The following is a 27845-nucleotide window of genomic DNA, read 5'->3' on the forward strand; positions in this document are numbered from 1 at the left end:
TTTTAGACGTAGCAGGTAATTCCGGCTGTCGTAAAACTTTGCCTCAAACAAAAACACTAACTTTTTCAATACTAAAACCAATTTTGTACGTTATCCTTGTGACTATTCTGAATTTATAAAATGAGTTACTCAGGAACGTAGGTGTATTGTTTAAGAAAGGATTTCACGAATTTTAAAAGAAATAAAAACATTTTAGACAGCAGACTCAGTCAAACTCAGGCTTAATTTAAGTAAAAATATATTCGAAAAAATTATTATTAAACTAAAATTATATCCTAGATAATATGTATAAAGTATACAGTACATTCAACCAACTTACACTTTTAAACGATTAATAGGATTCGCAGAAAACCTTTCGTTGTAGTAAAAGGCACGGTAAACTGCACTGCAAGGTCTCGATAATCTTTTTAATGACTTACTTTGTTTAGAATATTTCTGCCTGTATTATCAGTTAATTTGTATAAAATTAGGAGAAAAAATTCAAATGGAATTTTAAGTATTATTGTTTTTTTTATTTACAAATTGGCATTAACCCGAAGGTTATTAGCAAGAATCAGATTTACAATATTAAACATATTATATATTAACAAAATTAATAGCTTTTAAGTAGTTTAACATATTTGTAAATGAACAATTAAGCATTTATTAAGCTTATTAAAGCGCAATTAAAGATTTTTTACTACTCGTACTATTACCATTACTTTGGTGTCGTAAATCTCAAATAAAAAAAAAAGTCGTGACGCTGTTATCATCTACTATGATCACTCGATTGATGAAAATTTTGGAGATGCCTGTAATCCCAATATTATTACTTTTTATAACATTACAAAATCAGGCGTTGACTTTGTCGATCAGAAATGTGTGGCTTATAACGTAAGCAGAAACACCCGAACATTGCCAGTGGTCATTTTTAATAATTTACTCAACATTGCAGGCACAAACTATCTCGTCATACATTAATTAATGCAAATAAAAACGACCTAATTTCGGAACGAAGATTGTTTCTGATATCAATTGGCTTAGTCTTTACAAGAGAGAACATGCTACCCAGAGCAAGAGACCCTCCTTTACAAAAGGATATCAGAAATATCGCTCAAAAATTAAGCTGTGTATATACAGATCCAGCGCCTCCGCGTCCAAATACACGAGGTCGTTGCGCCTATTATCCAAATCGTAAAACACGATATTTTTATGTCAAATGCCAAAAATGGCTATGCTTAGAGCATGCTAAACCGGTTTGCAATTACTGCAATGGAAATTGAAATTAGGATTAGAATTTTGAATATTATATGTAAGAGTGTTTTGAACACAAAACAAATACCCACCTCATGGAACGAGGCAATAACACTATTACTATTTAAGAAAGGCGATAGAAAAGGTCTGAAAAACTATAGGCCCATAACGCTACTGAATGTAATGTACAAACTGTTAACTAAACTACTAACAAACAGATTAACAACTAAGTTAGATAATTACCAGTCAAGAGAGCAAGCCGGTTTTAGAAAAGGATTCAGTACAAGCGACCATCTGCTTACGATAAAAATATTAATTGAAAAGGCCAACGAATATCAAATCTCAATGTATATGGTATTTGTAGACTTTGAAAAAGCATTCGATAAGGTGGAACATTGGGCAGTAAAGAAGTCTTTACAAAATGGGAGAATAGACTAAAAATACACAGACTTAATTTCCAATATATATGATCAAGCAACAACATGCAATAAAATAGTTAAACAAACGGAGCCCATTAAGATACGGCGAGGAGTCAGAAAGGGTGACAGTATATCACTCAAACTATTCAATCAAGCTTTGGAAGACGTTATGAGGAAATTACAATGGGAAAACGGGGTATTAACATAAATAGCCAATACTTGAATCACTTGAGATATGCAGACGGCATTGTATTAATAACAGATTAGGAAGAATTACAAAATATGATGGATGAATTACATACCGAATCAACAAAAGTAGATCTACAAATGAATTATAATAAAACGAAAATTGTAACCAACCAACCAGAAGAATTAATAATTACAATTGCACAAACAACTATAGAACAAGTAAAAGAATATGTATATTTGGGACAACTAGTTAAAATTAATAAAGAAAATCAGACCGGAGAAATAAAGAGAAGGATACTGTTGGCTTGAGTATCCTTCGGAAAACTTTCCTATATACTAAAAAATAGAAAATACCCTCAATATTCAAAAACAAGAGTCTTTAACCAATGTATACGTCCTGTTCTCACCTACGGTTCTCAAACTTGGACGTTTACAAAGGAAAACATGGAAAAAATAGCAAAGACCCAAAGAGCCATGGAAAGGCAAATGCTGAACATCAGGCTATCAGACAAGAAAAGAACTACTTGGATCCGCAACAAAACAAAAGTGACCCATGTATTAACCCAGATAGCAAAATTTAAGTGGAAGTTCGCTGGACATACCATAAGACAGAAAGACGACAGATGGAATAAGATGATTACACACTGGAGACCATATAGTTACAAAAGAAAAAGAGGAAGGCCACAAATGAGATGGTCAGATGACTTGAAAAAACACGAAGGCCCGAAGTGGATACAAACTGCCTACAAGAGAGAGACGTGGAAGAAGGAAGAGGACAGCAAGGGCTGTATAGTTAGATAGATAGATATATTAGAAAAAGTATATATATATATATATATATATATATATATATATATATATATATATATATATATATATGTATATATTATTATGTATATATTTATTAGTGTACTAGAAACAAGACGCTGATTAAGAAGGTCGTGGAATAACAGGACAAAGTAAGTAATGTAATTACGTGGCAGTGAAACTTGAAACTTATGAGCTCTGGGATATTACAACACAGAACAACGTTTACTTACACATTCAAGTTACGTGAGATTCTATTACTAAATACGCACCGCATTAAAATCCATACTGTTATCTCACGCTTTTGGCCAAATATACAGGTTTGAATTTAAAGAGGAGAGCTAAAATATTTGCTTAGGAAAATAATCACAAAATCTATGTTTCAACTTTTGATCTCATAAATTTTATGTTAAATATTATATTTAACATAAATATTATATATACATATATATATATATATATATATATATATATATATATATATATATATATATATATATATATATATATATATATATATAGTAAAATCTTAAATATTGGGGAAATCTGCAAGAAAGACTCTAATGAGTATCAATTGTTTCGCCGAACGTTTTCGCCAAAGAGAATTAATTTGGCTTCTTTAGGGCTGAAAGAGAATAAATTATAATTAGCTACCATATATTATCTATTAAAAACATTATTGATCTTACCGTAACTTAGAATTGTAGAGTTAGAATGTTAAAAAACCTAGCTAGTAACAACATAGTGGTGTTTTTTGTTGCTATCTAAGTTGTTTAATGTTGTAATGTTGCTATGTACAAAAAAAAGTTTTTTTTTAACGTTGGAAATGTATGGTAGCTTTGAACTTAAAACGCAAAGGTTTACCCAAGGTTAATCGAAAAACCCAATGTAATTACATTTAAAAGGAGGTAATTCTTTGAATTGTCGGCAATAACTAAATTTTTGATTGTTAGAAAGTTTAAATGTGAGGTTCTGTTTTACCAGAACGCATGTGCTCATAATTCAAGTAGTTCTTTTGAATCTTTATGTCGTTAAGGTTCATTGGTAAAACTCAGTATAGGGAAATATTATTTTAGATTTTCTTTTTTAATTATATTATATTGTTCATGTATTATTATAATAATATCTTATTGAGATGTATCTAAGAAAAGCAAGGGAATGTTATCTTTTTTAGTTAATGAGAATTAATTATTAAAGTAGGTTAGTTGTTAATGGATATATCAGTCAAGTTAGGTATATGTGATGTTGTATTGTTCTTGGTATCTGATTTAAGTAAGAAGTGGTATATATCGCTCAGATTCTTAATGTCACTCTTAACATTGATGGAGAAATCGTTAAGGAAAATATAAGACATTTCAATGAACTCTCTTTTAGATTTATTGTTCTCACGGTGGAGAATTGTAGTGTTAGTATAGTCCATGAGATGACCAGTGGAATGGGCATGTTTGGCTAATGCACAGCGGTCAGGGTGAAGTCGAGAATCACTTTTGTGTAGTGTAATACGTGATTTCAATAATTGAGATGTTTGGCCGATGTAGAAATTGCTGCAAGAGAGGCATGGAATGTTGTATGGGAGTCTTATCTTTTATCTTAGAATAAAGATTATTAATATATATATATATATATATATATATATATATATATATATATATATATATATATGCTACAAATATAAGTATGTATATATTTAACATATATATGTTTATATTTGTAGCAAGAAAACCTATACAAAGTGGAACAACCAAATGGAATAATTTCGATTATAAATAAATAAGGACTCGTTCGATAAAAACTTTCAAAGAAAGCTTTGCTTTGTTGGTTATTCTCACCAAATAGGCATTCCATGTAAGCTGCTTATCTAGTAATATTCCTAGATAGTTGAAGTCTACTTGTGAAACTGATTACTACTGTTTTACTAGAATACAACCTATTAAGAATATTTAATGTTCTCTAAAGTGTACGGTATAGGACATTGCCATATTTTCCTCTTACCATAATTACTAGATCATCCGCATTGACCTACACCCCTACCACCTGTGCAATAAGGAGCGAGATCAAGTCATCCGCAGCAAGTGACCACAGCTTTTTTGGGGGAACTCCTTAGCTGTTTTGATGGAAATCTCCTCTCCTTGCAGGTCTGTTAGAATCAACTTATTTTCCAGCATTACTTTGATACAAGGAACTTACAAGTGGACTAAGGCGGAGACCGAAAGAAAATTTACGTAATTTTGATCTTTGTTGTATGTGTACAACCCAAAAGTTTGTAAGTTGAGTAAAATTTTAGTTCAGCTAATTTATAGTTATTTTTATATTATATAGTAAGTTATAATGCCAATAATATCATAATAATGATAGTTTTACTGAGGTATTGTCAAAGTATTTTTGCTAAATTTTGCTATTTAAATTCATATTTGTGATTTACTCAGTTATAAAGGCATTTCATCTAATTTTAGAAATATTTGTTTAACCCCTATCCGGGCAACACATTTTACTTAACCAACACCAAGAACAGCACTGTTCTTGAACGTACTATTCAGATTTACCCATATACTTCTAATACTCTTTTTTGATTTTTTTATTAAAGTTAAATTTAAATTGTCTAGATTAAAAAAGAGGTTCTACTATAGTATGCGGTCTACATCGAGGGTGCGATCTACCTGAAGAATTTACACAAAATAATGAAATACAAAAAAACTTTTGTAAAAAAAAATATTTATTCATAAGTAATAAACATTTGGAGCCAAATAAAGACTTAATTAATAAATAAATAAAAACCTTTGTAAATCTACCAGGCCATTTTATTTGAAAAGAGAAGTTGATGTTTACGCATACCCTGCAAAAATATTACGGTGTTGTTGCCTTTCATTATTGTGTAAAAACCCTTCTGAAAAAAGATTATGGTAATAATTAGCAACTCATGTATAAAGTACCGCCAAAAACAATCTTTACAAAATGAATAAAACGCATAAGTCTGAAGAATATTATTATTTTACTTTTACAAATTAATACTTTGTCATATCAATTTACTATTTTAGTTGGGACAAAGCCACAAGATTAGCTTACACAGGCCATTCACGTTCCGACTTTTAGTCCGACTAGTGGTCCAAGTTCTGCAGTTGGATCTGAAATTGGACCGTGAGTGGGCTGGTTGGATAAGTTGGACAACTAGTGGTATGAGTCGGAACATCTAATGGGACGACTTGAAAGTCCGACTTCCGACTGGCGACGAAGTCGGAGCGTGAATGGTGAAGTTGGAAGTCGGATCACAGGTCGGATCGAAAATTTCCTCGGTCAGTTGACCTTCGGCATCTGTTACGTATGAGATTTCTATGAGTTACTTTACGCAAAGATCCCTAGTTCGCAAATTATTAATAGAAAATAAACTTTCAATTTCACGAAAATTACCATTATTAAAATACACGATTCTTAATCATCATCTATTTTTTGTTAGGGCAAATAATTTTCCTTTCTGTAGATCTATTTCGGACATTCCCACGCAGGTACAATTTCCACAACTTCGGATTGGCTACAGAAGAATTATCAACAAACAACGAAAATTAAATCATAGTTGTAGCAAGGATCCCTAGTTCGCAAATAAATAATAGAAAATAACTTTCAATTGCACGAAAAATGATTCCTATTAAAAATATACGACACACACACAACAAAATAAATCCCAGCTCCAGTTTAAAACAAGTTTTTATTTCTTTCTAAAATAGAATATACCTACACAAATCCTTAAAAACTATAATTTTTTCCTACATTTTAAAAAGTCTAAACAAATCCTTAAAAACTATAATTTTTTCCTACATCTTAAAAAGTCATAAAAATCAAGAGTCGAAAAAATTAATTCGTTCAGCCCTAGACAAATAACTAGAGAAATGAAACCTTATTTTAAACATACATATCGAACGATTATTAACTCATTATAACGCCAACTTTCGTATCTACTTCACGCCTTTCGTAATGAACAGTGAAGGAATTTATCGACAATTACAGAGATAATTTCTGTTTGTGGGATAGCGGTAGTACTTTATACGCAAACCGAAATGCACGAAAAACAGCCTAACAACAGCTGCTGAATGTAATGTTAAAGTACGAAAACACTGCCAATGTAGCTTCTGTGCGTAAAAAAATTGACTCTCTACGTTCTATCTTCTTCAGATAATATAAAAAAGTTTAAGTGAGTAAAAGTGGAACTGGTACCGGAGCAGACGAAGTATACGTGCCTTATTGGGTGCCCTACAATGAATTAAGCTTTTTAGCAGGAGTGCAGAGGCTAGCCAGAGCAGGCTGACATATTCAAGCATGACGGTATCTTTTTTGGAAATGAGTGGACCAACATTGATCAATTTCGTGTCACAATAGTTCACACGATCAATAAATAATTTTTTCATCACGTCGATGAAAAGAAGAAAAAAAATCATTTTTTCTTCTTTTTTTTTCAAATGATAAGGATAACAAGCACAATGCTGCCATTTTCCTCCTCCTAATTATATTTTGTGTAGTGTTTAATCGATACATTTTTTGATTAAGCGATGTATACCGTCGTGAAAACAAACTGGAACTAAAGTTGGACCGCTAGTTGGATAGAAAGTCGGAGCGTGAGTGAAGACGAATATCCAACTAGTAGTCCTACTGAGTGGGACCGCAAATTGGAACGTGAATGCCCAGCATTATTCCCAACTGAGAATAGCAAATTGATATGACAAATTAAATTACTATTAAGTATTAGGTTAAAAAAACAATAAAAATAAACAAACCATAGATTAGTAATTTATTTTTCTTTATTGCAATACTTACAAACTTTTTTAATTATACAGTGATCGTTACACACATTTCTACTGCATATTTCACAAATTTGTTTTTGTTTATTGTCCTTTTTTATTGGGCACCTGTGATACCTTTTCCTTCTTAAAACTGGAGGTTTTTCTAGGTTTTTGCTTTTTATTGTGTGGTTCAACTTCCTATAAGCATTTTTCGAAACACTGTTTTGTTTTCCGTTGTAATCCCCTTGATTTTCTTTTCAAAATTTGAGGCAACACTAGTTTTTCTGCTGTCGTTGTAAGTAACAATTTCTGCTTTTCATTTTTGTTGTCTTTTCATTTTGAATATCTAAAATATTTATAAAAAATGCAAAAGGCCAACGGTTAATATGCTTTTTGCTCATATATTAATGAACCATTTTGTACTATTTTAATAGAGTATCATATTTGGTTTTTTGTCAACATCATCTGCACAGTAAGCATTGTGATGAATGGTAGACAAGAGTAGGACACTTTTTTGGGAACGTAAGAAACAGGAGATGCTTTTGGAGTGAATCCGAAAATTGAAGATTTTTCTAAACGGTTCTTGTTTGGTAGAAGTTCCCAAGGAACAAATCTCTTATGTTTTTTACTGTGCCTACAAGAGTTAGTGAATTTGCAAGTAATTCATGTGCAAGAGCAAGTTCAGTGAAATAGTTATCGCAAGTCACATTCCTCTTGGAATTATAATAAGGCTCAACGAGTTGCTTTACAACTTGAAATGCAAGACCTTTGGCTACTGTATTTCCGTTTTTTCCTGTATATGGTATTCCACCTAAACTTCTTCTTCTTCTAGTAGCACTACAACCCGGGGTGGGTTTTGGCTGACTGCACAACTTGCTTCCATCTTGAACGGTCGTCCATAATAGTTTGGTCAGTGGGCAGCCCCATTGTTCTTAGATCTGACCATATATTGTCTCTCCATCGCATTCGTGGACGTCCTAAGGGTCTTCTTCCTGTGGGGGCTTCCTCCCATATTAATTTGGCAAGGCGGTTATTAGGGAGTCTATGGACATGGCCAGCCCATCTAAGACGTTGGGATTTAATCTCTTGGACTATATCGCTTGCTCTATACATCTGCTTGACCTCAGCATTTGTTCTCATTCGGTATTGGATGCTATTAATGTCGTGATAAGGCGCAAAGATTCTTCTGAGGATTTTCCTCTCAAAACATCTAAGTTTTCTTTCAGTATTCCACCTAAACGGTAATATGTTTTCGAGTCACAGGCCCACCATATTTTTATGCCATACTTATCTGGCTCTGAAGGCATATACTGCTTGAAAGGACACCTTCCTCGATACGGAACAAGTTGCTCATCTACCGTTATGTTTTTTCCTAGTAAATAGTATTTCTGAAAGTTTTGGTTGACTTGATTTGTCGTTCATTCTTCGTTCAGACCTCATGTCCTTATCGACTAATCGAACAAACCTTAGCAAATTTTTTAATCGTTTTAATCCTATGGTAGCTTTAAATATAGTAAAACTATCGATAAAACTTACTCCAGTGTATATCTACATCATGGATGTTGGCACTCAGGTGCCCTGCAGTTAGTAGTAGTTCAACAAAGGCATATAGTCGCAAGATTTCCAGTTCTCTATTCGCAGGAGTTTTTCGGCTCATTTATTTGTACACTTTACTATTTCTTTCACAATTTTTTTCGTTTTTTCAATATCTTGTGCCACAATGGAATTATCGACCGATGTCACACTAAAAACTCACCCTGTATATACAAAACTTCACGTCCTCATTGGCACACTATCAGCAAAGGCGTCAAACACATCGACACACTATAAAAAATTTGACAAACACGTGAATTTGACAAATAATTTGAAAGTTTACAAAGCAGTAATCCCTCATCTCTTTCAGTATTGTTCCACCACAGGTCGATTAGATACGAGCAGAGCGAATGTAGAGCAAAAGAATTACAAAGATTACTTACAAATATAAATACTGCCTGCAACAATTATGGCATAAGTATCAATATCAAAAACACCAAGTAGGTATGTGATCTTCAGTAAGAACATGACACAACCAGCACATATTAGTATAAACGGCAATCAAATTGAAAAAGTATCAAGTTACAAATACTTGGGGAATTCAATAAACGAAACTGGAGACCAAAGCAATGAAATAAAAAGACATATCGAAATTGCCAGGGCCACCCTCATAAAGATGAGGAAATTCTTCTGCAACAGAGATATAAGAATCCCTCTACGATTAAGAATGCTAAAGGGCTACGTATTTAACACGCTATTATACGGTGTAAAGGCCTGGACTCTCAAACAGAACAACATAAAAATATTGAAAGTTTCGAGATGGCATGCTACCGTCGAATGCTGAAGATAAGTTGGGTTGAAAGAGTTACAAACTTTGTGACTCTTTGCGAAGGATAGAAAAAGACCCAGAAATGTTGTCAACGATCAAACGAAGAAAACTGGAATATTTGGGTCACCTGATGAGAGGACATAAATATGCATTACTTAAAAATATAATGCAAGGAAAAATAAAAGGAAAACGAAATCCATGCTGTAAAAGAATGTCATGGTTGCGTAATTTGAGAGAGTGGTTTGGCTGTACCACTAAAATGAACTCTTTAGGTCAGCTGTAAACAAGGTCAGGATAGCCTTGATGATTTCCAATCTCCGATAGGAGTGGCACAAGAAGAAGAAGATGAGCGAATGAGAATCAGCCGCCTGTCCACTTGTCTCTCTGACCGTCTTTTAAAATATTTGATAATTTTTAAAATGGCCAATTCTGAAAATTATAACATAAATTTGTGCTCCGAAAACTAAAATTAGGTATAGCAAAATCGTTATTTACTTAAAAATCTTATAAAACCGGCCTAAATCTTTAATATTACATTTAAAGTTCGATCTCGGGATTACTAAAACCTCAAAATTTCAGAGAGATCCATACAAAAATCATCCATTCATGCAAAAACTTGGTGTTAGTCAAATAAATAAGGAACAGGTTTTTTACTACCTTTACTGACCTATAGTAGAACCGGATTGACGTTCGTAAATTTTTATTAATGAACCGATAGTTTTGAGTGTTATTGGTCACACCGCTAACAAATAACTGCTGAATGTATTGTTTTTTATAGGTGTGTGAGTAACACTTGAAAATTATTCGATAAAATTGTAAACCAATGAAGAAAAAAGGGCGTGTCACTTAGTTATAGGTACTTAGTAAAATGGGTAGCAGGTTTTTAACTTAACTTATCTGTAAAACCAGATTTAAGTTTTTATTATGCTTATTGGTGAATGGTTTGTTTTGGGTAGGATGGACTGTTTGTTACTATTCACTGTCGAATGCCTGTTGAATGTATTGTTTTTTATAGGTGTGTAAATATCGCTTGAATACTATTCGATAAAACGGTAAACCAATTAAAAAAGAGAGGGCGTGTAACTTACCTATACCTAAGAAGTAGGTTTTTATTCCTCTTACAGGTAAAACCAAGACCTTTGTCAGATACAGATTATATTACACCAATTTTTTAAATATAAAAATGATTTACAATATCGAGAGTTATTGACCACAAAATAAAGTATGTATACAGAAAAAAGAAAGTTTATAAAATTACGGTATTTGCGTTATTAACTTTCAGAATCTGATGTACTGCATCATTAATCTTAAAAATAAGTGGCTGAATTTGGGCTTTAATTAAATTGTCCAACTGCCCCATTTTTCTTTCTACTTCTTCTTTTACATGTCTGACACATTTTTCAATTTTTCGGACAAACAAAAGGAATCAACAGGATCATCTACACTTTGACCAGGAGCTAACATTACTTTGTGTACTTTGCTTTTTATTATGTCACAGGATCGCATACGTCCTGTCGGTTGTAGTTGACTCTTTCAGTTCATTCCATTCTTAGTTTCAAAAATTACATACTCTGAAATCTGAGAACTTGTAGCTACACATTCTTCTTCATTATCACTCTTTCAATGCCGCCTACTTCGGAAGATTCTTCATCATCGGGATCTCATAAATTATTAGCAATATCTTGTAGTTCTGCAGCTGATGAACGGATGAATGGTTTTCGAGACATTTTTTTCGCACTATCTACTTTCACTGTAATTCAATATAATTTTAGAAGCTTAATTGTCGACACTAACATCGATATCAAACGACTAATAGCAATGGAAACAATATGGTATAAATGACAATGGAAATATGGATGCAAATATTTTTGAAGAATGGTTTGAAGAAAATTTGTTAAAAAAATTGGAGCGACCATCCATAATAGTGTTGGATAATGCATCCTACCACTCGAGAGCAGAAGAGAGATTTCCATCAAGCAGCTGGACAAAAGAAGAATAAAAGTTGAGGTTGACAGAAAAGAAAATTTATCGCAGTGACATATTTTTAAAAGTCGATTTACTTCAAAGGTGTGGAAAGCACAAAATTCAAAAGAAATTTATTACTAACCAAATGGCTCTTAAATATGACCATGAAGTTCTTTGACTTCTGCCTACCATTGCCACTATAATGCAATTGAGTTAGTTTGGGGTATAGCCAAAAAAATTTATGATAAACATACATCCAAAATAACAGAAATGACGTTAGCGTTCTTAGTTTATGGAAAGAATTGCTAAAACAAATAAAGGCAGAACAATGGCAAAATTTTATTAGACATACGGAAGACATAATCGTTCAGTCTTTTCAAACCTAGCGAGTTATAGATGAGGTCCGGCCTCTAATTATTCGGATAGACAATTCAGAAAGTGACGACTTTAATAGTTGTGACTTTGTGGTGAGTTTTAGTTAAACGATAAAGTACCTTCGGTCTAATTACTGGACTGCATACTCTCAATAGCTTTGGTATTAATTACTGGACTACACGTGTTTAAACATTTTGTTTTGCTGAAAACTCGGAAGTGATTAGTGCCAATTTATTTTAAGGTTAAATTTAATACATTGTCTGCAGAAAGTAAAGTCTTGGGTGTATTTTATTCAAATTTGGACATACGAGCAACTTGGCAAGTATTTTCCAATTTTATTGCATGTAAAACCATTCGTCTAATTTTCACTCTACGCAAAATAGAGACATATAGAAACCCTAATGACCATTCGATGTCGACAAATAAATTCGAGTATTCAAAATATTCTGTCCCACTTCTTTTAACACGCCCTGTATATACATACTAGATTAAATTTATTTTATTTGCCTTTGATACAATAAAATCCAATATTATTACTGAACATAAAATACAGGAAATTAAATATTTTTACAGAATGACGGTATTAGATTTTTGTTTTGATACAGTGCAGCGACAACCAGCTGTTTAACCCGGTATCTGGTTTGATGCTCTCAGGCAACATCGTCGTTATAAGCTCTTAAATCAATTTCTACTTTATATAGCTGTTATGTGACAATGATAATTGTAAGCAACAAGTCGTGTTAGTTATATAAAACTGGTAGCGACATCTAACATTCAATAGAGATATTTGAAAAAAATAATTTTACTAGAGAGGATACCAGTAGAGACCTACGTGTAAGTGGGTGTGTCATAATTTTTATTATCAACCGTTTGTTAGGAGTACTATGAGGTTGAATTTTTATTTGGTATATAAACAAAGGTTGTTTTAGTGTAATTCTCTGCTATTTTTTGCTGTATACGGTAAGTAATGATATTATTTTGTTGAACAAACATCATGTGGCTCTGAAGCAACATTGTCAGTTTAGTAATTGACTTTTTTTTTCAGTATAAGATTTCAATATGGAAAATTTAAATGAAATATCAACTACCTCCTTTTATGGAAAAAAGACCAAAATGTCGTGTATTGTTCCTGTTAACCCTGATCTCTCTGATTTGTCCGATATGGAGGAGTATGATGAAGAAATTGAAAACATCAATATAAATGAAATTGCCGCAGAATCAGATGAAAATGATGCACCTCATAATCATCAACTGCTAACTGAAGAGGAGGCTAATCAAACAAATGAAGAAGGCGATCATGAAGAACCACCAAGAAAACGTAAAAAAGTAGTGGAGTCAGTAAATTATAACTGGTCTGAAAGTGACATAGAAACCATTCCGTTCGAAAATCCAACTATAGGCAATAATGCAGTAGAGGTAGCCTTGCCTCTTGAGTATTTTACGAGGTTTTTTTCACTAAATCTAATAGAGAATATTGTATACCAGACGAATTTATACAGTACTCAAAAAACTGGGTTAAGTGTCAACACAAATACTTCCGAAATAACAGACTTTTTCTCCATTTTGATTTTTATCTGGGTAATACAGCTTCCATCAATAGAAAATTATTGGGCTACTTCTTCAAGAATTCCTCTTGTTGCTGATGTTATGTCCCTAAAAATATTTCAAAAACTGAGAACACTGGTCCATTTCAATGATAACTTAGAAGCAACTTCAGAAACGAAAGACCGCTATTTCAAAATTCGTCCCCTCTTAGATCATATTTCTACAAATTGTTATAAGTATCAGTTCGAAAACCAATATTCCATAGATGAGGCTATGGTTGCATACAAAGGTACATACAGTGGCAATTTACGACAATACATACAAAATAAGCCTCATAAATGGGGTTACAAGTTCTTTGTAAGGGCAGGTGTTTCAGGATATATTGCCGATTTCATTCCTTACCAAGGAGCTTCGACATTTTCACAACTACAGGGAACTATCAATCAGATTTCTTAAGAAGAACAATCCTTGGGTGTCGGTGCATCTTTAGTGATTGCACTATGTAAAACATTGGATGACCCCCAGAATTCAATGATTTTTTGTGACAATTGGTTTTCCAGTTTGAGACTCTTTGATTACTTGAAGGAAAAGTATAATATCCTTAGCTTGGGCACTATTCGCTCAAATAGAATAGCAGGTTGCACCTTGGATACTGATAAGGTTTTGCTAAAACGTGGCAGGGGTTCCTATGTTTATAAATCCAATGAACAAAAGAATATTATAGTTGTCAAATGGGCAGATAACAAATGTGTACTTCTTGCTAGCACTGGTTGTGGGATTGAGCCAGTCAATCATGTACAAAGGAATTCTAAAGAACATAAAAGAAAAATAAACATGCCATGCCCAAATCTAATCACTCAATACAATAAACACATGGGTGGAGTGGATAAAGCTAACTCTTTATTGGGTCTTTACAGAAGTCCAAGTCGTAGTAAAAGATGGTACTTTCCAATAGTTACCTGGCTCTTAGATGTCTGTATTATAAATGCTTGGATATTATATCAAAATGACAGTAAAGCCAATAATATAAATTTTATGACTCTCAAGAAGTTTAGAATGGAACTAGCTAGGTCTTTGTCCAACACTGGAAAGAACAAAGTAAAGCGAGGCCGTCCATCAAGTATAGAAAATACAGATAACATTATTCGCCACCCTCTTGTTGTAAGACCTGATGATGCTACCAGAACAGATGCGTTAGGTCACTGGCCACTTTATACCGCTAAAGGAAGATGTAGATTTTGTAAAACTGGCTATACAACTGTGTAGTGTGAAAAATGTAACATGGAAAAATGTAACATGCGGTTTTGTTTTACACCGAACAAAAATTGCTTTTTATTATTCCACCGTTATAATTAGGCCTATATTTATAATTTTTTAGTCTTAGTTACTTTTAATTTTTTTATTAAATCAATAAAATGTCCTTAAACAGTTTTTTATTTATGATTAACAAAATTTTGAGATCTTCATTAGTGAAGTTATCAGTATCAAATAGTGTTTCTTGACTGGCAATGTTGCTTGTAGGCAACGGATTCAAAAACCACTTTCCCCTATCTCCTTCCGGTTTTTTTGTACCACAGTGTGTTTTTGAGAGTTATATAAGATTATATATACAATAAAATAATTTTGCGACATCTATTTTTGGTGTTGCCAGATACCGGGTTAATAAATAAATAATTTATCCAGCTGTTTGTTTCGCAAATTTTAGGAAACACAGTGGTTAAGATTTGAATTCGGTTTCGCTAAGTAGAAATCGTTTGATTTCTCTTTTGGTTTTTAGATGGCGTAGTTACGTCCGTATATAGTTATTTTAATAACTATTGTCTAGGACGAAAGAGATTTTTGTTTTGGTTCAGAGCAGTGACTATACCGTTCTGACGAGACCTAAGGAGGTCGAAATACGTATCAGCGGTTGTCGCTGCACTGTATCAAAACAAAAATCTAATACCGTCATTCTGTTTTGTTATTTACTTCGTTTGAAGTACCAGAAACTTAATTCACTACGAATTTTGACCAGGATGAACGGCTTGTGGAATGCAGTTTTAGATTCCCTTGCCGAGTAATTTATCTAGCTGTTTGTTTCGCAAATTTTAGGAAACACAGTGGTTAAGATTTGAATTCGGTTTTGCTAAGTAGAAATCGTTTGATTTCTCTTTTTGTTAAATATTTTTACTTTTCAAGCGATCGGAATTAAATATTAACGCCCCACTGTTTGAGGTCCACTGATCATATTTTAATTGCATGTCGGCCGTCAGAGGGTAAAAGGAGATTAGTCAACAATCTCCATACGCTGTCACAACAAAATAAACAATCTCCAACGGTTCATATCAAAGTCAGCAATATCCATTATATTAATGCGATTTTCTGTCTTATTACTGAGACTACAAGTTATTTATTCTCTTAGTTATGAATATCCCAACTAAAGTCCATCTAATTTACAAACCGTTGCACGTCATCGGCGTCATAGCCCGTGACGTCACATGATACCAACACGAAATATTTAGGCGGTAGGTGTGTTCTTTTTTAGAATCACTTTGCCGAGTACACTGGCATTACAGCCACTAGACATATTTTATTATATACGCGTAGAAATAATATTTTAAGATTTCTATTAATGTTAACTTAAAGAAATAGACAACAATATGTTTCATTTCATTTGTATAAATGCATTATGAAGTGTTTTTATGAAGAACATTTGTTCGGAACACACTGTAACTGTAATCGAACGAAGGTGAAATTTTGGCATAAATTGGTAACACTTATTTGACAGTTGCAGAATAAAATCTGTTCTTTTTAGAACAAAATTAGTATGTTTTATTTCAAAAATGTCACGTAAGAATTTAAATAATCGTTGTGAGGAGTATAATAATTTATTATGTGACCTATTTGATTTAAAATTGATTCAGGATTTTTTTATACTTTGACAACTATGTTAACTTCGCTCTCTGTCAATGATAATGACGTGACTTCTTTCCAGAAGACTGGCTCAGATCAACATTTATACCTATACCCAAAAAAAAAAAATTAAGCAAATAGATGCTTACAGTTCAGATTAATTAGCCTGATGAGCCATTTTCTGAAAATTTTACTCAAAATTGTACATCAACGAATATACAGAGAATGCGAAAGAAACCTAAGTGACACTCAATTTGGATTTCGTATGGGGCTTGGTACAAGGGAGGCATTATTTGGCCTCCAGATATTACTACAAAAATGCCGAGATCAGCGAAAAGACGTGTTACTCTGTTTTATCGACTACGAAAAAGCGTTTGATCGAGTAAAACACATAGAACTCATAGACCCTAACACAACATGGTAAAGACCATAACACTGTAGCACTTATTAAAAAACTGTATTAGGATAAAATGGCGTTGATCAAAATAGACAATCCTCTGACAGCAGAATTGCCAATAAAAAGAGGAGTTCGTCAGGTACTTTCTCCACTGTTATTCAATATATATTCCGAAAAGATCTTCCAAAATGCCCTCGAAAATATTGAAGAAGGAATAAAAATCAACGGAGAATACGTAAACAACTTAAGATACGCAGACGACACCGTCATTATTGCGGACTGTGCTGAGGGTTTACAACGACTTTTGAATGTCATAACCAGAGGGAGATAGCTTTGGACTAAATATAAACACAAATAAAACAAAAGTAATGGCTGTTACACGTGCATCACATGTCGACATTAATATTTTTATCTATAACAAACATATAGAACCAGTACAAAGATTCCAGTATCTTGGTTGCTGGATAACAAACGATCTTGACCACGAGGTCGAAATACGTGCTCGTATAGAATATGCTAGGTCCGCATTTCAACGAATGAAAAAATTCCTAATCAACTCTAAGTCATCGTTGGATATCCGATACCAATTTGTAAAAACGTTTATTTATTCCATATTGCTATACGGAGTGGAAACACGGACTCTCGGAATTACAAGTATGAGGCGTATAGAAGCGTTTAAGATGTGGGTTTTTCAAAGGATGCTGAAGATCTCTTGGACAGAGCACGTGACCAACAACGAGGTGCTAAGAAGAATGGGTACTGAGAGAGAACTCCTAAATATTGTAAAAAACAGAAAAACGAGTTATCTAGGACATATTTACAGAGGACAAAAATACAACTTCCTACGACTTATAATGGAAGGGAAAGTGGAAGAAAGAGGTCCAGGAAAAAGAAAATGCTCCTGGTTGAAGAATGTAAGAGACTGGACAGGCATAAACACATTCGATACTAAGAACAGCTTAAGATAGAGAGCAATTTGCTGTAGTTGCTGTAATGGAGAAGGCACCTTAAGAAGAAGTACCTGTACGGGTACGGCAAATATAATTTTCTGCTAACGCCATCTATAATTGAAAATCTCAATATTTGGAACTCAAGACGCTTCTGCATAGTTTCATTTCTCAGACGGTGTAACAGATTACTGTATTTTTAAGATACAACACTTTGAAAAAGCCATTGCAGTTGTGATTTGAGGTTAAATTGTACTACGTAAACATTTTTATCAAAAACGTTCTTTATTCATGAATTTATTTTGTTGCATGCCTGAAATTTGTTTTATTTATGTGTAAGAATATTAAGTAAATAAAATTTTATCACATATTTGTTTTACCTCGGAGATTTAACAACCAAACCTTCTTTGTTCCTGCTTGGGTACATTGGGCAAAAGGGTATACAATATAATATATATTTTTTTAGGTCTAAAATTCTACGATGAGTCTTCCTGAAATAACTAAGTCTGCATTTTATGGAAAAAGGTATTAAATGCTTGCAGCAGCTGTAAATGATATTGAAAGTGTAGAGATTACCAATAGTGCGGAAATAGATCTGGTAATAATTCCACCAAATGTTGACTACTACACGGATAAGGAGGAGTTTGATAAAGATGATTTGATAACAACCCAAATTCCTAACGATGTTCCTGGAGAACTTAAAGTTATTATTGACGAGTCCGAAGGTTAGGATGACTATAGAACGGTAGATGATCCTAACTACGATGATTTTGATAATAGAGATGACCAGGATGAAACAAATGATGACATTTCATTGTCAAAACGAATAAAATCATCAAATAGTCAACTGACAGCTAACAAACTTCCAAAAAACTTACCCAAGAAGCCCGGAGATCCCAAATGGTGTCGTAAAACAGTGAATACGAGCATGAATGGTACCAATTTAAGCTATAAACGAATGAAAAAGTAAAAGCTGAGCTTGCAGAACTAACTACGTTACAAGTTTTCGAAAAGTTATTTGATGATGAAGTTGTAAATCATATTGTAGAGCAAACCAATCTGTAGGCAACAGCCTCCAATAATCATCATTTTATAATTACAAAAGATTAGGTCAAATTTTTTGTTGGAATTATTCTTTTTACCGTGTAACCCGTGAAAGGATGTATTGGAATTTGGATGAAGATTTGAATGATCCATGTTCAGATATTTAATGATGTTGTGTAGGCTTAAACCTTTTTTTAAACTTGTTTGTAAAAATTAATTTCACAATTAAGTTTGAAAACTATGAGAAGTGTTTAAATAAAAAAAAATTATAATAACCATTATTTTCTTTTACGGTCCTTAACGTAATATTTTCTATAACTAGGCAATTAAACGAATTAACAAAAGTATTACTCAATTCAATTTCTACTCACATTTCAACGCGTTCGACATTAATTCCCCAAGAGTCGGTAGCCTCGTCCAGGAGGGCCTTCATGTGCTGGGAAATGCTCTCACGTTCACTGAGGATTTCATGTAACGGCCTTTGACCCATTATATTCCGCAAGGTGGTTTGAGCTAGTAATCTGGTCGAGTGGTGAGCGTTTTCCACGTTGGCAATCGACACCGTGGCATTAGAGACACGGTAGTACACCACCGCATCCACAGAGACGGTTACGCTGTCCTTTGTTAATACCTGGATAAAAAAGAGTGTGGAATTTAACCATTGTTCTAATTACAGTAGAGAAATAAATTAATTTAATTATTAAGTAGGGTAAAAGCTTTTATAAAAAACAATCCGTACCTCGGAGGTAAAGGACACTATGTCCATTTTCTTACTTTTTCAGGAGAGCAGTTTTAAAATTTTTTAAATTTGTAATCAGTAAATACTCCAATGTTTCTTATATTTAACCAAGATTAATATATTATTATTGTGGTGTGTATAATCGTTTTTCATTCCATGAAGTGTTATATACCTGAGGCTTACCGTTCATTATTTAAAATTTTTTTAAAAATGTGTAGTTGGACATAGTGTTATTTACCTCTAACAACTTTTTTAAATAATGTGGCATTGCATGTTAAGGTATTTACGAAATAAACAATACAAACACATTAAACAGCCCATACTATTATTTTATTAGAGGTAAATATTATAATGTTATAATAATTAAGTAAAATTATAGACGACAGGTTTCAAAAGTGTTAAAGATGCTCCATATCATCTTCATCTTCTTGTGGGTAATCGTTTGTGGCTACATCGCTATGTGTTAAATTTTGATAAAACGCATGACAAACTGACGGAACAAAAGGCAGTAATGCAATTAAGTCATTGTACTTTTGTTTTGTGATTGGTAATGGGATTACTGAGACTTGATTTAATTTGGCTGGAAACGTTACTTGCTGTCTTCGATACCTCATGAAGTCCACTTCATACATATTTTAATTATTGAAATCGGTCTTATAAAAGAACTTTCCAATCTGTTCTTGTTGGACTTGTAGGAAAATATATGTTAACAGTAGAACAAGGTCTTTATTAACATTTTTTTTTCTACTTACAAAAGGAGGATTAGATGACAATTTCTTATCGAATAGCGTTTTGAAGTTTTTGAAATCTGCAAGTTCCATATTGTGCACTGTGATTTTACCTGATGTTTGCCTAACTAGTTGTTGCCAGTCCCATGGTGTTAAAATGGCCAAATTGAAGAGTTTCTTTCTTTTTCTTTCGACTAAAGCATGAACAGTGTCTGCTTCCATATGTGTGTGCCCTTTCAGTAAAAACTTTTAAGTGATCGTCTTTATTTGCAGTATCCAAAAATGGCACATTATAATATTTATAATTTTATTTTGTCCATAGCAGTTATTGGTCCAAAGAGTGATGTCCTCTACTTGACGTGAATTGTATTGTCAGCCCATTTCAAAATTGACGAGGCAATTTCATTTGCACCTCGGGCCCCTTTCGATTCGTTCCACATTATATATTGTGCAGAAGAATCACTGGCAAATCACCAGATAGTACTTTGTATTTTGGTGACTCTTTAGCTATTATAAATCCAATTGTTTTAAGTTATACCGAGTTTTAGATTCAATTAGGTGAGCATCATGATCAGCCTGTACACTGGTTAGTTCATCTGCAGTAAGATTATTTTTTAATTGAGCGGTGAATGTACTGCATGTATCGCAAATGTCTCTTTCGGGCGGTTTAAACGACAACAAGTCTTTATTAAAAATATCTGCGTACAACCACTTTTTGCTCTGAGCTTTGGATCTACATGTCTTTCATTGCATTCATCAATGTACAGTTGATACATCTTTTCTATTGTAAGTTCTGTGCCCAGATAATCTCTCTTATTCCTTTCTCTGGAATAATGACACGTATTTTGGGAATGATTTAATATGTTGATGTATACTATTTATGGTTTCGGTAGGAGTTTTATTGGTTGGCGTGTGTCTACCTCTTTGATCAGCTTTTATTAAACCTCCTGGCTCAATTTTTTTCAACATATTTACTACTACTAAATTAGATATACAAAGTGTGTTTACAAACATAACCTTGCACACCTTCAATAGCTGATTGTTCACTGTAAAATGGTAGTGTAGTGTATTATTTTTAGATTTGGTAGAATTTAGATCTTTTTTTCTTGATCGAAGAGTAGGTTCGATATCGCTACATGAGAAGATAAATTCCTTTTTAAGATCTGAAACGTTTGTCCCAGTCCAGTATGAGTTGAAAATTTTTTGTCTTTCGTATTCTGGCCATCTTTCAGAGCATTTCATGCGACACATGCAAGGAGGCTTTAACATTTTTGCAGGCATGTCTTTGCCTCTTTTACTAAGATACTCTTTCCCACCAGCTATTTTTCGTTTGCGAACATTATGGCCCAATTTTGTTTATTTACTACACGTTTTTTACCTTTTTGTTTGCACTTAGTTATATTTTGTACATTTCTTTTAACATTTTTCTCTTCTTCTAAAATAATTTCATTATGTTCATTGAAATTGCCTGCATCACTGCTTAGGGATAAATCGTCCTAAAGAAGATTTTTTTTATTGGCCCACTAATCGCTAATCGTAGGAGTAATAATAGCTTTCTCTTTTACCTTTGTTTTCGCTGGTTTACTTATACGTCTCATATCATTGTCGTCCGATTCTGAGCTTTCATCATTTAGAGGCTCATAGATTTTACCAATATCCAGCTAATAAACCAGCTAAAAGAAGGACTTGAATCGTGTTTTATTATAATTTATGAAAATATTTTATTTCAAAAATAATGTTAAAAAATAAAAAATTTAGACATGACTTTAAATTATTATGTTTAATTACAAATCGAGAGCTGTCATTCGTTTCTCGTAAAGTGTAGCACAAAACTGTATTGAGTTGTGGCGTACTAGAATAAATAAAACACACTGGAAAAATTAAAAATTAAATTTGAAATTAATACAAAATGAATAACTTTTACAGTGAACAAGTCTGGAATTTAAATATATGTTTTATAATTCGAAACTGCTGAAATAATAGTATTTTGTCATATCTCCATTATTAAAAAATTCTTCAAGCATTTTGGACATTAATTCAACCTTCTCTCTGGTTATTAAATTTATTAGATACCGTTTTTTGTTGTTCATAATAAAAATAATATTTATCTAAACACATTTTTGAACGTTATTTTTTTTTTATTTAGATTTAGTGCAATTCCGTTATCTGTGATGGCAACAATGAATTGTTTCACTAACCATTTTTTCCAGTCTGAACCAGAGATACGTAAGAGAGGCTCTCTTATATATCTCTGGTCTGAACACTGGTTTACGTTGGGAAAAAAAAAGTGTACCATTTCTATATGACGGGAAGTGTAGAAGGGTATATAACACCAAGTCCACATGGTGTTGTTTACCTCTGACTGGAAGTGGACTTGGTGTTTATTAAAAAGTCGGTAACTTGCCGTAGAATTTTCTTTGGACATAGTATGGTTTACCTATGTGTAGAGCCAGAAAAGTTATATTCAAAAGTGCAATAATCTAAATTTCGATAAAAATGGACATAGTGTCCTTTACCTCCGAGGTACTCAAATTAACCTTCGTAGAAAATTACATACCGTAATTCTAGATAGTATGTACGGTTTCCACTTTGGTATTTTATCACATTACAATGAATTTATGAATTTTTTTTAAGTACCTAAGATTTCCACATGTTATTAAAAGATTTATGAAACATATGTATTTATGTATAAAAGGTCTATTACAATTAAATGCTTTTACTGATATGGTTTGATGTTATTTGACACACATTAAGTTAACCCAGCATCCGAGAAGTGGAATTTTGTAACGCTGTTCGACACGTTGGATGTGACAAACCCCAAGTTGAAAATATACTCATTGCTATATCTCGTAGATTTTCATAATAATATGTAATACTATAGCTTCAGGATACATTACAATAATAAATTTCAGAGGAACATTTGCTAATAATAGTTTACTATTGAACATATATAGCCAATATCAATTTTTTTCCAGAAAAAAATATGTATTCTGACCAGAGAATCAATACATTTCTATCGAAATTAGTAATATGAAAACAAGAATCTACAATAGAAGGAGTATGTAGCTTATCAAAAAAACAGAATCAAATTCTACAGAATAATTAATGAATTATCAGTTCTTAAAGTTGGAGAAGAATTTGCGCAGTATGTTACACAGTGTTGTAAACACAAAAGAATTTCACATGTCTTACACACGTATCTAGTTTTCCTATCTCTATTTCTGGAACATTTTGAACATCGTTCCTGCAGATTTGGTTTCCTCTTCTTTGCAGTTTCTTCAGAAAAAGCCTCGTAGCAATGTTAAGACTATCGTTGTTTTATCGGTGAATAATCTGGCTATTGATTCCTGCAGTTTTCATTAGATAGAAAAAAATTGTCAAAGGCCAGCGACGACTATTGCGTACTGCATTATACGTTGCAGATAGCTCATCTACTACGTCAACTCTGCCTTTGGTCAAATTTTAAAACGAAATACTTTCAGGTAGCTTATTATGAGTATCTGTTACTGTTGTATTGTGGCAAAGAGAAGATTTTAGTAAAACAAATTTTCTTTTCTTTGGTACGTACGACAGAATAGTGTATCCGATGTGAAATTCAAATATAGTGGAACAAACTTCTCTTCCTTTCCCTTGTAGGAATTCTATGGGAAAATAAAGCTTATTTTTCCTGATAGTACATATTCCAGTAAAATTATGAGATCTCTCGCAACTTTACCAAGGTTTGGTCCCAGACACGGGAGCAACCCATCTTTCTACAATGTCTTTCAGGGAATTCCTAACTCGGAATGGACCTTCCGACTGTTGTTGTCCCACATACACCTCCATGTTATGTAGGTATGGTATGATGGCTTATTTGGTATATACTGCCTGAAATCACATCTCTTTCTAAACGATTTAAGCTTCTCGTTAACTGTCAAAAGTTCAGAGGGAGAATATGTAGATTTGCAATTTTTCACTAACCTGTCGAAGAAAGCTCTAATATAAGCTAGTTTATCTAACTTGAGTATTTACGGTTTTGTTTGTTTTCAAATCTTGGACATGAAATTAAAAATTCGAATCGACGTTGGCTCATTTTTTTTTTATTTACGCTGTAACCACTAGGGTTATTAGCGACCTAAAAAATATACTACAGGTAAAGTTTAAAAAAAATTGCAATAATTGATACAGTCCTGAGTCTTTAAGATAACTTATTGTGTTTTTAATGTTCATGTTTTTTCCTAGGGCTTCCTTCATATTATTTGGGATAGTGTGCTTTTTTCTTGCTCCTTCATATGTTTTGCACTGAGTTAGTATATGCTTCACGGAGATTGTTACTTGACAATTTTCACACATTGGCGGCACAGTTCGCGTAAAGAGGTGTTTATGTGTAAAGTTACTGTGTCCTAGTCGCAAACGTGTTATTCTCACTTGGTCGTGTCTATTCGCTGTGGGTTGAAGCCACGGTTTCACTAATTGTTTGATTTCCTTAAGTTTATTTTGTGATGCACTCCACTTATTTTGCCACGCACTTAACACTTTATATTTTATTTCTGACTTGAAGTCATCTGAAGAAACCTCATTAATAAGAATGGAGTCCTGGCTGAAGGATGCTAAGCGGGCTAGTTCATCTGCTTTTTCATTTCCTTGTATACCTGAATGTGATGGAACAAACATGAAGTCAACAGTGATCTTATTATGATTTAGAATCTCCATTTCTGATTTGATATGTAAGGCAATTGGATTATTGGTATATAAACGTTTGATAGTGTGAAGTGAGCTTAGTGAATCGGTTATTATGAGAGACGGGGACTGTTTCGACTCTTTTATGTGGATAAGTGCTTGTAATATTGCAAACAACTCTGCAGTGTATGACGAAGTAATGGGATTAAATTTAAATTTTAAGGATGTATTGGGTGTGAGGATGGCTGCACCAACACCGTCTGAAGATTTGGATGCATCAGTGTATATCTTATAGTGATTTTTATAAGTTTCCATTTCTATTAAGAATGATTGTTTGATCATATCTGTTATAGTCTCACGTTTTTTATATATATTAAGGTTAGTATTAATTTTGGAAATTGGTATTAACCAAGGTGGAGAAGTTAGGAAATTTGTTGGAAAAATTTCAGGAAATTCAAGATGTAGGTCATGAAGGTTTCTTCTAACTCTTTCGTAAAATGGTGGATCTAGTCTTGTTGTAGAGAAAGTGTTTTAAAATCGATCTGTAAACGTATTGGTGTAAGTAGGGTGTTCTTTATTACTAGCTATTTTAGAAGCATATGAGATAGAAAGGTATTTGCATCGTAAACTTAGGGGTGGTTCTCCTGTTAAGCATTGTAAACTTTCAACTGGTGTCGTTCGAAACGCACCTGTAGCTATTCGTAGAGTTGTGTTTTGAACAGTTTCTAATTTTTTTAATACTGATACTTTGCTTGATGAATAAACTATCGCACCATAGTCGAGTTTGGATCTAACTAAAGATTTATATACATGTAATAGTGTATTTTGATCTGCTCCCCAGTTTTTGCTGGAAATAGTTTTCATAAAATTTAGTCCTGCCGATGATTTTTTAAGTTCTTCTGTATGCTTTTTCCAGGAGAGCTTTTGGTCGGAAACCATACCTAAAAATCTGATATTATTTGTGAAATTGAGGGTTTGATTATATAGCTTCAGATGTGGAGTTAGAGTGTTACGTTTTTGTGTGAATAAAATACATTTAGTTTTTGTCGGTGAAAATTGTAATCCGATAGTCCTAGACCATGATTCTAACTGACTGATTGTTTGTTGTAAATGTTTTTGAATAGATGTAGAGTTTTTTCCTTTGGCAAATAAAACTAAGTCATCAGCGTATAATCTTCCTTTAACAATCGGTGAGCATTGTTGAAGTATGTCGTTTATGGCTATTAGAAAAAGAGTTGAGCTTATAACTGATCCTTGTGGTACTCCGTTCTCTTGAACTTTTTTATCTGAATTAACGTTGTCTGATCGAACTATGAAGCTGCGAGATTGAAGAAAATTGGAAATAAATTTTAACATATTGCCTCTGATATTCCAATTATGCAATTTTGATATGATATTGTATCGCCAGACAGTATCATAAGCTTTATTAATATCAAAAAAAACTGCGATACAATCTTGCTTATTTGCAAATGCTTCATGTATTCCTGACTCTAAGTCTATTAAGTTATATATAGTGGATCTATTCTGCCTAAATCCGCTTTGTTGTGGAATAAGGAGTTTTTGTTGTTCTAAATACCATTTCAGCCTTTTATTTACCATTTTCTCTAACACCTTACATATAATATTGGTTAAAGATATTGGTCGATATAACTCAGGTGATGTCCGGGATTTCTCAGGTTTAAGAAGTGGTAGTATTATTGCTTCGGACCAAGTGGATGGGAAAACCTGGTTACTCCAGATAAAATTATAAAGGTCTAGTAATAAATTTTTCCCATTGTCTGGTAGATGTAGTAGAAATGCTAAGGGGATACCGTCTGGTCCTGGGCTTGTATCTTTGGAAGAGTTTAAGGCTTCAGCAAGTTCTATGAAGGAAAAAGGAACGTTAAGGTTGTGAATCTCATGTCCGTCGAATCCCAATATGTTTTTTTCGACGTTGTTTTTATGTATTTTAAAATTATCAGTGTAATTTTCATCACTGGAATTTAATTCGTATTGGTCTGCTAACATATCTACGATTTCTTTTCTATCACTAATTATTTTGTTATTTTTTGCTAGAAAAGGAATCTTATGTGGTTGGCTTTTGCCAGAGATTTTCCTTAAGTTTCTCCAAACTGTACTTATGCTTGAAGAGGTATTTAGAGACAAGATGAATTTTTTCCAGGATTCTTTTCTATTCTTTTTTAAAATGTATCTTGCCTCAGCTCTTCGTTTTTTGTAGTCCGATATGTTTTCGTCTGTTTTATGATGCTTTAGTCTATTGAAAGCTTTCTTATACGCTCTTTTAGGTTGGCTGCATTCAGGTGTTTACCACGGAAGAGGTTTATGTTTCTTTAAAATTTTTGTTTTTCCTACATACGTCTCTGCTGCTGCTGTGATGATTTGTAAAAATGTACTTAAAAACTTGTCAATGTCGTTTGATAATGTAAAGTTGGTTTGGTTAATGTCCTGTTCGATATGTTTGCTAAAATTAGTCCAATCAGCATTTTTTATATTCCACTTTGAGATAGGCGATTCGATATTTGTGGTTTTCTGATGCGTTAAAGAAATTATAATGGGGTAGTGGTCACTACCATATAAGTAGGGTAGAATGTCCCATGTTAACGTAGTGGACAGAACTGGGTCACACAGAGAAATATCAATTGCCGATGATGTGCCATTATGTATGTTGAATCTGGTTGGTCTTCCGTCGTTAAGTAGATTCAGATTTTGGGATGCTATAATATCTTCTATAATTCGTCCTTTGGGGTTGAGTTTTGTGGAACCCCACATCGGATT

At 33.1% G+C, this 27845-nt stretch overlaps 1 protein-coding gene across 4 annotated transcripts in view; it reads right to left on the reverse strand.

Moving 5' to 3' along the window:
• The window catches only part of LOC140450413 (band 7 protein AGAP004871), a 602043-nt gene that overhangs the window by 197368 nt on the left and 376830 nt on the right, over nt 1-27845 (reverse strand). For all 4 annotated transcript variants that reach the window (XM_072544034.1, XM_072544033.1, XM_072544036.1 and 1 more), the window contains exon 5: nt 19316-19575. In XM_072544034.1, the coding sequence (XP_072400135.1) occupies nt 19316-19575 (260 nt within the window). The remainder of the gene's footprint in view (nt 1-19315; nt 19576-27845) is intronic.

The sequence above is a fragment of the Diabrotica undecimpunctata genome, chromosome 9 (assembly GCF_040954645.1).
Source record: "Diabrotica undecimpunctata isolate CICGRU chromosome 9, icDiaUnde3, whole genome shotgun sequence".
Taxonomy (NCBI): domain Eukaryota; kingdom Metazoa; phylum Arthropoda; class Insecta; order Coleoptera; family Chrysomelidae; genus Diabrotica; species Diabrotica undecimpunctata.